Source organism: Antrostomus carolinensis, unplaced genomic scaffold (assembly GCF_000700745.2).
Source record: "Antrostomus carolinensis isolate BGI_N321 unplaced genomic scaffold, ASM70074v2 scaffold18201, whole genome shotgun sequence".
Taxonomy (NCBI): domain Eukaryota; kingdom Metazoa; phylum Chordata; class Aves; order Caprimulgiformes; family Caprimulgidae; genus Antrostomus; species Antrostomus carolinensis.
Genome location: NW_010292233.1, coordinates 1 through 11,839, shown reverse-complemented (window position 1 = coordinate 11,839; position 11,839 = coordinate 1). Strand labels below are relative to the sequence as shown.

At 42.9% G+C, this 11,839-nt stretch overlaps 1 protein-coding gene across 1 annotated transcript in view; it reads right to left on the bottom strand.

The window, feature by feature from the left end:
* MAEL (maelstrom spermatogenic transposon silencer) overlaps positions 1-79 on the bottom strand; it is a 12,182-nt gene extending 12,103 nt beyond the window's left edge. The window contains exon 1 of the mRNA XM_010176887.1: positions 2-79. Within this exon, the coding sequence (XP_010175189.1) occupies positions 2-79 (78 nt within the window). The remainder of the gene's footprint in view (position 1) is intronic.
* Positions 80-11,839: the final 11,760 nt, after the last annotated feature.

Sequence of the window (11,839 nt, the reverse complement as noted above, 5' to 3'; positions counted from 1 at the left end):
CCCCCCGCCGCTGCAGCTCGGGCAGCTGGTCCTGCACGAAGAAGGCGTAGGGGCTGCGGGAACCGCTGCGCCGCGCCATGGCGGACACCGCCCTGACCCGCCCTGGGGCTCTCCCCGCCGGGCCGCGGTGGGGTGGGGAAGGGCCGGGCTCCCTCAGGCGCTGCCGGTTTTGGCGGCAAGCAGCGGGTAACGGTCCCCGGTAACGGCCGCCCCCTCCGCCGCGGGTTGGACCCTCCTCGCCTCATCCCCACCTGGGGTTTTAACCCTCACCTGGGGTTTTAACCCTCACCTCATGATGGGCCTTGAGGAGAACGTGGCAGTTTGGGTTATTTTTTTTTTTTCTTTTTCCCCTTTTTTTAATATTCTTCGGGTTCTGAAGGATAAGAAATACCCAGTGGGAGCAATAGCTTGCGTCAGGTCCTTGTAGACATTCAAAATGCAGGTTTTTTACCCTCACAAAATAGCAATAGACTGATTTTTCTTTTTTTTTTTCCCAAATAAAAGGGTCATACCCGTCTATATCCTCTCACTCGGAAGAGTGTTATATGGTAAATTATTCAAAATGCAGGTTTTTTACCCTCACAAAATAGCAATAGACTGATTTTTCTTTTTTTTTTTCCCAAATAAAAGGGTCATACCCGTCTATATCCTCTCACTCGGAAGAGTGTTATATGGTAAATTATTCAAAATGCAGGTTTTTTACCCTCACAAACTAGCAATAGACTGATTTTTCAAAAGAAAAGGGTCGTACTCCTCAATATCCTCTCGCTCTGAAGAACATCATATAGTAAGTTTAGCAAAATCCTTACAAAGAGCCACTACATTTACACTCATAGATATATTGCCCTCTCCCAGGTAACAAGGGACAGGACAAGAGGAAATGGCCTCAAGTTGCACCAGGGGAGTTTTATATTGGGCCTGAGGAAAAACTTCTTCTCCCAAAGGGCAGTCAAGCATTGGAACAGGCTGCCCAGGGAGGTGGTGGAGTCACCTTCCCTGGTGGGATTTAACAGACAAGTACACAAGGTGCTCAGGGACATGGTTTAGAGGTGGAATTGGCAGTATTGGGGTTATGGTTGGACTCGATGATCTTAAAGGTCTTTTCCAACCACTGTGATTCAGTGATTCTGTGATATTCATATGTATAAACAAACAAAGGAATAAAAGAAGAGACCAGCTGGAATTTCATATCCAAAATATATCTACTGGTATGTGGGACTTCCAAAAATATTCAGAGATCATTACTACTGGTTGCAGCTACTTCAGGTACACCAAAACAAGCATCTGGCTGCATCTCACTGTAGGGCTGGGCACTGGTGGGCAAGGTATCTGCCCGGCAACTGGCTTTCCTCTCCCTCCAGAGCAGCCTGGCTCATGAGGAACTGGTGTGCCCTGAGACAAGGTGATCATGGTGATGTGCCTCATCTGATGCTTCCATCAAAGCTGGGGAAAGGGCTGGAGAACAAGTCTTATGAGGAGCAGCTGAGGGAACTGGGTTTGTTGAGCCTGGAGAAAAGGAGGCTGAAGGGAGACCTTCTCATTCTCTACAACTCCCTGAAAGGAGGGTGGAGAGAGGCAGGTGTTTTTCTCTTCTCCTAAGTAACTAGTGATAGAACAAGAGGAAATGGCCTCAAGTTGTGCCAGGTGAGGTTCAGATTAGATATCAGGAAAAATTTCTTCATTGAAAGGGTTCTCAGGCACTGGAACAGGCTACCTGGGGAAGTGGTTGAGTCCCCATCCCTGGAGGTATTTAAATGATGGGTAGATGAGGTGCTCAGAGATATGGTTTAGTAGTGGACAGGTACAGTTGGACTTGATGATCTGAAAGGTCTTTTTCAACCAAAGGATTCTATGATTCCAGTAGTGCTCAAAGCCTTACGAGGAGCTGGGGTCCTAGGTGAGAACAGGGGCTGACAGGACCCAGGAGATGCAGGAAGGATTGGGGGAAGAGGTGAAGACCTGGGTTTGGTTTTGAGATATGTGGCAGAAAAGTGGAGGAGGTAAGAGGGCATGTGTGTGCTTGGAAAAGCAAACTTACTTATTAAAAATAATTTGGGAGCTTGTGTTATACAAAACTGAGGCTGTTGCCCAGACTCTCTTTTTGTGGTTTTGTGCTGGGTTTTGTTGTTTTTCCTTCTTGTTGTTGCTTTCCTTTCATCTGTTTCATTGACATAATTGACACTTCCTTTGCTGAAGGATTGCATAGTGAGTCACAGTTCAGATAAGATAAAGGCTGGAAATAATCTGATCTACATCATCTTGGTGAGCAGCATGAGTTGCTTCCCTGCTTAAGCTTTCTATTGATCTCCCTCAAAAAACAAATTATCTTCACTGGCCATAGTAAAAAAAAAAAAGGAAATTAGCAGGGCAATAACCACAATTGGTTTAAAAACAAAGTTTAATCACTTTACAGAAGGGATTGTGAAATCTAGTTGCCTGGAACAGAGGACCTTATGTTTGACTTGAGACAGGGTTACTGAAGTAGCAATGCTGGCATAGGCCCTGGTTGAATTTTGGACGGATTTTGCTTTTCCTATTGTTACTGTAAGTTGGCAAATACAAAAACTCTCTAAAATTTGTTTTGGAATTTCAGAAAGCGAGCGTTCTTTATTCACAGTGATGGACGAACGGAGGTTCCCACCTCAAAGCACGCACACCAATTGCCAGGCAGCTCTTGGTTATATTATCAGGCTACTTACATATGTATTACATTTCCTGGAATCATTATGCATATTCAAGGGATTTCCCATAACTTATTATCATGTTTGCATACTGATTACACACGCATTTTGTGCTGCTAGGGTGGTTGTGAGAGGTCACCAGCGATTTTTTGGCAAGGAACATTCTTTCCCACGTTGTCCTTTAATAAGTCCTAAGTCACCTTAAGACAATATTGTTGACCTAGAAGTTTCCCAGGTCCTTGAGGAAGTGAAAGATGTTCTTGTTAGTAATTATAACTCTTCTTTCCCAAGTCCTTGAGGAGGATAAGGATGTTCCTGTTGGTGTCCATAACTCTATTATTCCCATAGGTAGAATGACATCTGCAAAAGCCTTGAGGTCATTAGTTATTTGGTTGTTCTTTTGATACCGTTCTGAGAGAACAAACCCTTCTGCTTACACAATGTGATATTGAAAGGTAGTTACATATCTGCTGGGCCCAGTCAAGTTTATAGTCTAAAATAGATAAGGGGGAACTTTGAGGTGTCAAATCTTTGCAATAGGGTAGATAAGGTGGTGATGTTGGAATAAACCAGTTTTGTGGGGACAGAAGTGGTGTAAACAGGCCAAGAGATGAACTAAGCACACACACTGTTGCGGAAAATCATTTATATTCCGGTCTAGTTCCTGATACATTAATGCTAAATCTCTGCGGAGAGACTGCAAGAAATAACTTGTATCTTGTAAACACAAATTTCTGTTCAGAGTCTGATTTTTCAGGCAGAAAAGTGAGTATTTACTGTTATATTACTTTAAGAATTGTTGCTAGGAGTGCATCTGTGCACATTTGTTTTACTTTCTTTCACACCATGTTCTTTTCTCTCATGTTCAGCTTTGGGACCCACCCTTTGGCAGCCCTTCCTTTTAAAGAAATTCAGATAATGTGTGCATCAACTGTTTTAAAAACACAAGGCTCCAGTAACAGCTCTCCTAGGGCTAGAGGTGTGGTTGGAAAACAAAATTCATAAGCAGTGGAGAAAGAAAGGATTTTCCTACATGGGGTGGAGGGCAGAGAAAAAATAGGGAACAGATCATCTTCAGAGCACCATGTCATCAGTATTCTTCTCCAGGGCCCTGAGCAGAGCCCCGTGCCTCTGAAGGAACTCGTGTTTTAACTCTTTGATTGTCTGTTGTTTAACTTAGCGGGCAAAGGAGTTCTCTGGACCATTTATACTGATTTGTAAGTAACTTTTGTAGCAGTGGGGCCATTCCAGCACATAAAAGCAAGTGTTGTGCCAGTATTTATGTATATATATATTTTATTTTTTTTTTTTTAAAAAAGCACTTAATTAAATTTGATTATTTGATATGTCAACACCTAGGTACCTGGCCTTGGAAACCCAGCTCCAGAATTAGGGGCCTGTGCTGTCCTATCAATGCATGGAGTTTGTCAGCATCTCAAAATTGGGTCTGTACATCAGTACTGTCACCGAAATTGGGAATGAACTTCTTAACACCAATGCAGTGGTAAGCAGCAGGTATTCTTTATTGCAGCGCCAGATGCATGTGGGATCTTCCACCTGTCCTACATAGTGACTTTTGTCTCTCTACAAAAGCTTTGTACTATTAAAACACGCATATTCATTACTTTTCCAATAAGTTATTAACATATTAATCACATTTCCAAGAACCTATTAATAGATGCAGATGTCCTTCTCGCATGCACACTGATGTTCTTTTGATGCTCTTCACAGATTCTCAGGTGGTTGTGAAACTTTTGTCACTGTGCCCTTTAATTGAATTTTTCTTTTGCGCGTGCTTAGTTCATCTCTTGGCCTGTTTACACCACTTCTGTCCCCACAAAACTGGTTTATTCCAACAACACCACCTTATCTACCCTGTTGCAAAGATTTGACACCTCAAAGTTCCCCCTTATCTATTTTAGACTACAAACTTGACTGGGCCCAGCAGATATGTAACTACCTTTCAATATCACACTGTTTAAGCAGAAGGGTTTGTTCTTTCAGTATCAGTACTATGTACAGAGAAAAACTATCTGCCCGTAATGTATTTTCATTCATTCAGGATTCATGGCTCTAATCTTTCCAAGGTATGTCTTAACAGTTGTTTGTTGGAAAGAATGAGCAAAGTTATTCTAAAAAAACATGGCAGTGACTACATCTGCTGCTACCCACTTACCTGCTGCTCTGGGGCTACAACAGTTTCCTGCAAAGTGAAATATTTGGTGTTTATGTTAGAGGAATCAGGCCAGATCCATCAGCCCAAGAGAGGAGTTTCATAAGACGATAGGAACAGGCTGTGGTGAGCAGGTGCAGGGCACAGCAGATGAGCACATCACCCAGCAAACTGTTCACACAACTGGCCTTTTCTATCCCCTTATCCCTTTATTTTGCCACACTTGTTCCTTCCCAAATCACTTAGATCTCTCTCTTTCTTTGCCTTTGATTCCTCCCCTAAGCATCCCTCTTCCCTTGCATCCCACAATGTGTCCCGTATCCCTAGGCTGCAACCCTCCTCAGTCCTAAAGTTGCTGTGGTGTTGACTCATCTTGATGGGCTTCATGCCTGCACCCTGGGGCTGAGGCTTTCCTGGGACAGCCCTGGGAGGAGCCTGGACAGCTTTTCCCTTCCTCTTGGGTCCTTAATTTGGGTTCCCATCTGCCATTGTGTCCCTGTGCTCCTCTGGCCTTGCGGAGATGGGCCGATGGTTCTTGTGATGGATGTGGGAAGAGCCAGGGCAGGGTGTTACCTGTGCTGCCCCCATGCCATTGTCTCTTTGCACTCCTTTGTGGGTGTGTAGACAAGCTTTTATCACACAGTGGGACAGTTGATATCTTTCTCAGCCTGGTTATGGAGGTTTTAAACCTACAGTTACCCTGGAGAGTGATACAAAGTAGGAACTTTACCTTTCCAGTTCAGTAATTATTATTGTCTCATATGTACTGCATAAACATTTCAGGGATCAGAACCTGCAGGCTTCCCCTTCCCTAGGTGAATGATTTCACAAGCAAGCTGTAGCCATCAGCTTTCTCTTGGTCTTACTCCTTTTGACCTAATGAATCTTACTTTCTTTCTGAACAGCACCAAGACTGCAAAAAGAGTGAAGGATGCCTAACATCTCAGCTGTGTGATTTAAGGATGTAACTTTGAACACCTAGGAGTCAGGAGGCCTTTTTACAAAAGGTAAGCCATATCCCCCCCACCACCTTGTTCCCTTGCCTGTCTTTGCAGCCCAAGACTGCAAAAAGAGTGAAGGATGCCTAAAATCTCAGCTGTGTGATTTAAGGATGTTAACTTTGAACACCTAGGAGTTAGAAGGCCTTTTTACAAAAGGTAAGCCATATTCCCCCCACCTTGTTCCCTTGCCTGCCTTTGCAGGGCTTTGCTGAGTGTTAGACCTCTTGGGAATGTCCTGGGTCTGGCCTCACAGGTGGTATCAGCATCCTTCTTCCAGATTTCTAGAGGAACTGAGGTGAGAGCTGCTGTGCTTCTGTCTGCTCTTCAGAAATAGTAGCGTTTGTGCTGGGAGTTGCAGTGCAACTGCCCTGTTCTCCCTCCCCTTTGTCCCCCTCTCTGATTTTTTTTTTTAATACCTGTTAATTCTGACCCTCAAAATCAAGCTGACCAGCCCCAGTACCAATAAACCTGTTACAAGGTACATGGCAACCAGCTGCCCATGTGTGGTACAACTGCCTCCCCTCCATGCCTTAAATTTCAAATATCTTTAATGCTGTTGCTCCAGTGAAACCACCACATTGTTCCAGTATCCTGGACAAACACTGGAAAATCCTTAATATTTGATAAGACTAGGTTTTCAGGTGGAGAACAGGGACCTGGCTGCAACAACTCAGATGTATCTAAGTCTTAGCTTGTGTGTTTATTAGATATCTGTGTGTTCAGACTGTCTGAGCATGCAGAAAAGGGATATGGTAAGTGTGTAGTCAACTTTGACAGTACATTTGTGCCTTCAGTCTCAAGCTGCTGCTGAATGACGAGCTTTTAGGTTGCAGTTCTAAATGTTAGGTACCAAAAATTTTCCAAAGTCTTGTTTTGGATCTGGCCCTAAGTAGGATGTCCTGGGTAATTATAGACCTGTCAGACTGACAGGGATCCCAGGCAAAAGAATAGAATCGCTGTTACAGGACTTCCTTCAATAAGGAATTAAAGAAAAGTAATGAAATTAATGCCAATCAACATGGGTTTGCAGCAAAGAGATTCTGTCACACTGGTTTGTAATTGCATCCAAAAGATATTAAGTGGGGCTACTAAAAGTAATGCATTCAGCCACAGAGGCATGTGCCTTGACCACACAACACCATATCAAGCAAGGAAACACAGTGATACAGAGACCATCCAGTCACCAGTTAAAACATTAGTTTAGGATGTGTCAAAATGTAATATTAAATGAGGAATTGTATTTGCACATTTTTGAGTAAGATCTTTCTTAGGTCATTTCTTGGCTGCATACTACAAAATATTTCTTGGTACCTTTGAAGGAAACATAACAGTCATCACAGATACTTGCAAATGAGACAAAGATTGAGGGACTAGGTAATAATGTAGGTGATAAAGTGAGATTTCCACCAAAGTGGAGCTCCCCACATGATCCTATGTCACGAGGACTAACAGCATGCATGATCCCTGGAAGGATAAGAAAGAAATATTAAGCAGGAGTGATGATGCTGTAGTACTTCTGCTTTCATGCTTTTAGCAACTGTGCCTGGCATGCTCTCTGCAGATCTGGTGTTAGCTCGAGAACATAGCAAAATAACCGTATGTAGAACTTCCACAGAGAATGTTAAGAGTGCTTTGATCATAGTCTGTCTCTCTTGCTTGGCAGTACTAGAAGGTGAAGTTAGATGAAATTAGGGGTACGGTGAGGTCCCTTCCAACCCAAAGTATGCTGTGATTCTTTTCCTAACAGATATGCTGTAATTCAAACAGGATGTAGTGTGGCAATGTTGATGTGGCCTATTTTATAAAGAAAGCTGGATTAGACAATCACAAAAGTCCCGTTTGTGAACTCCAGCTCCCTGAAGGTATTTGTGCTGCCCACAGTTTCTCTATAGCCAAATCAGTAGAGGCTTTAAAAACTCGTTATCTCTTTGGTTATCTGCAGATTTGAAAGCAGAGGTTAAACTCATAGAACCATAGAATGGTTTGGTTTGGAAGGGACCTTAAAGCTCATCCAGTTCCAACCCCCCTGCCATCAGCAGGGACACCTTCCACTAGACCAGGTTGTCTTACTCCTATTCTGTGTATTTTTGGAGACAGTGATACACAAAAGATTGTGAGCTGGGATGATTCACTTATGATCATGTACCTATATAATAACTCCACAGAATGTTATTGCTGATATGCACTTAGTGTTTTACTTAAATGAAAATTTCAAGCTCCCTCTGAAAGCGTACACTATGATTTTTGATGTCTAAAAAAGAATCAGGAGCAGCACAGGAAATTTATACAGAGGGGTGAATACTATAGAAAGATGCTGTTCTCCTGGGCTTTTTCTGCTGCTGAATTTATATTACAGAACTCAAGGTTCATTGGAATGAGAAAGTCAAATTTCTCCATTGAATCCTCTAAACCTTTGTTGGTACAAACATCATGGTTAGGAACAAAAGCAGTTTATATATCCATATCACTCACTCCTGGCATTAATGGGAAGTAAAAGCTCTGTATGACTGTGCTATCAAATGTAGCCAGGCAGCTCAAAAAAAAAACCAACCCAAACATATATAGAGAGTGCATATATTTCAGCAATGTCTTGCTGTCAATCTAGCAACAATTAATAAGATATTCCAGTGTAACAAAGCAAACAAGGAAAAGTTTTAGTTAGTAGCTATTCTGAAGAGACTCACTGAACACTACAATTTGATGATGTGTCACCAAAGAGCTTCTGTAATGTGCTGGTCTCAGTACTAAATCAAGAGAGCAGTTTCTAACGGCTGAATCTAGTATGACATCCCAGAAAGCTGTTGAAATCTCTGTTTCTATGGAAATTTCTACAGGAGAAATCCAGGGGGCTGAATGGATGTGCCAAAGTATGCATGAAAAGAAGTATTTTCATGCAGCTTAGTGGGTTTTCAGGGATGTTGCTGAGATGGGTCATTCTAAGTGAGGTGCTGGTGTAAATCATTCCAGATGCTGGTAACTCATTAAAAAGCTGACTCTGCTTATCAACAGAGGAAATGACCACAAAAGACTGATACTGGAAGATGAAAGGAGGGAGGGAGGAGTGAATTAGTTGGAAAAAAAAAAAGACAAAAGAGCCAGCAGCTGCTACAGCATGAGTAAAAGGTGAGTTAGTTTCCCTGTTGTTCAACTGAATTTGTTCATGATCTCATTGCTTAGAGAACTGCTCCAAACAGAGTCGAGGTATCACTTACATCAGTGTTGTAGCGTGGTATTCTTCTGATTCAGACCAGGGCTAAATTATGCAGGACACAGGCATGGGGAATTTAGTCATCTGGTATCAAGGTTGTCAAGTGACTGAGGGAGGTGAAGATTGAAGTCTTACCAGTGTGCTGTTTTTCAGGGGACAGAGAATCCCTGCTGGGCTGTGGCTTGAAGAGATCTGGCTAATTGCATAGGAATTTACCCACTGTTTGAAGGTGATATGGGGCTGTCTTTGTGTCTCCAAAAACTGGCTAAAATGAAAGACAGCATCCCAACATGAACTATTCAGCCAGCTCAGATGTTGCAATATTCAGATCAAAGGTCTACAGAGATCTGGAACATCTATTCAGAGCTCGGGCATCCATCATAGATGCATATATACAAATAACAGCTCACATTAAGTGAAAAAGAACCCTACAGTGAGTTTGAGTGTATGAACATTTCAAAGCAGCTATAAATCCAACGTTACATGCAAAACAATGGTGCTTCCTTGTATTGAAAAATCTTTCCTTCCTTTGTTGTGAGTCAAAAGTTTAGCAAAGCTGATGTATGCCAAATTTATTTGCAAAAGCTGGAGTAGATGGAAAAAAAAAAAGGAGTAACTAACAATAGTGACACACAAGGGATTGTACTGCTCCCAGTATTAAACATATGAGATAATATCAACATCAACATTGTCTCAGGAAACTCTGGAACAGACTCTTGGCCAATTAAGTTACAGAAAGGCGAGGCACCAGGATTTCACTTGAAATTTTGTGGGTTATAAGGGAGGGCGAGAAAAAACAGCTTTGTGTTCACCTTTTAGGAGTCTTAATTCAGCCCATACAAACCTTAGTGGATGATATCCTATAGCTACATAATAATGGTGAGGCAGGCCCTCAGCTGATGCAAAGTATCATAGCTCCATCTGAGTTATCTGGAACTACATGTGTTTCTCGAGCCTGAAGTTGTGGAACAAGAGTTCCTACTTTGCCTTCCACCTGCGAGAATGCACCAAGGCAGCGGGGGTGTCAGATCACTGTGTGCTGAAGGAGAACAGCCCTGCACGCTGTTGTCTATGTACATTATTTAGCACAACAGGGTCACAGTTCTTAACAGAACTGGCTTTTAGCTAGAAGTGCAAAACAGTTAAATTCATAATGTATCAGGGCAGAGGAACATCAGGACGCTGATCGGGGTGGGTGTGTATTTTTTTTTTTTTTTTTTAAAGCAATGTTGACTAAAAATAAACTTCTATGTGAAAAGTATTTTTAAATAACATTGAAAAGCTCTGAATAAAACACTTTAAAATAGACTGGCTGCCTAGGGGTTATCTCCTTGCTTAATTCCACTTTAGCTAGATTAACAGAGGGACTACAACTGTTCAAAAACAACCAAAATGTTTCAACACATCTTTTATCATCATAGCAAACATGCTGGTTTGCTTTTTCTCTCAGGAATTATTGATCTATTTTTATTTGTGCTTTTGAAAAAAAGAAAAGAAAAAAGCTTATCTTTCTGTAGAGAAGTTCAGTCTGAAAGGCAAAATTATGAGGAATCTACAGGCAATTGGAAAATACCTGCTGGAATGCAAATAGATTGTAAGGTTTTAACTGCAGGCACCCCTTTAGCAGCGGGACACACCTCACGCTGCTCCCCTCTGCGTCCCAACTTCCTGTTAGAAAACCAGAATCCTTTATGTTCTTTGGCAGATGCCAGATGAGAAGAAGTTGAAGACTACTCCCATCTCCCATGTGGATCCATGTGTTTGGTTACAAACACCAGCCAAGTCCCTGAAAGAAGAACAGCTGAAGATGAACAACATGCAGAGAGAAGATGTGCTGGATGCTGTGAATGGTGAGTGCCATGTTGGAAGGTGCTTTGGTGCTGAGCCACCAAAGCTAGTGTGCTGCTATTTAGCCAGCTGTGCATAATTCACAGAATCCCAGAATGGTGGGGGTTGGAAGGGACCTCTGGAGATCATCCAGTCCAACCCCTCTGCCAAAGCAGGTTCCCTACAGCAGGTCACACAGGACAGCATCCAGGTGGGTTTGGAACATCTCCAGAGATGGAGACTCCACACCCTCTCTGGGCAGCCTGTCCCAGGGCTCTGGCACCCTCACAGTGAAGAAGTTTTTCCTTATATTTAAGTGGAAACTCTTGTGTTCCAGCTTGTGCCTGTTACCCCTTGTCCTGTCGCTGGCCACCACTGAGAAGAGTCTGACTCCATCTTGACACCTGCCCTTTAGATATTCATCAACATTGATGAGGTCCACTGACATATTTTTCTTTCTCAGAAAGTTTAGGAGTTTTAAGTACAGTACGTATGTCTACACGTGGGTCCGCTGTAGCCAGGACCATCTAATTTCAGAGCACCATCCATCTTCTTAAAAGTGATCTTCTTTAGTTGGCTGTCCCCTTCCTGCTAAAAAACTTCCATCCCCTACCGATATCACGTTGGCATGAAAACTTAACACCCCACAACTCAGCTGTCCATCGTTAACAACCAGAACACCTCCTCCTCATCTGAAATTATAGCCCCTCTTCATGTACAATTACACTAATTAGTCGCAATGCCCGTGCGGGAAGTGGAAAACCCAGGGAAATTGAGAACTGGAGCAGTCTCCAGGCAGCTCCCAAGGTAGAGATGCGGCTCGTTCGGGGAGGACAGATGGTGGGACACTGTGAAGTGCTTCCTAGAACAAGTGCTGAGGCGGGACGGGGCCGCTGCGGGGGAGCCGGAGGCTGAAGAAGTTGCAGAGAAACGTGGCGGGGAGAGCTCC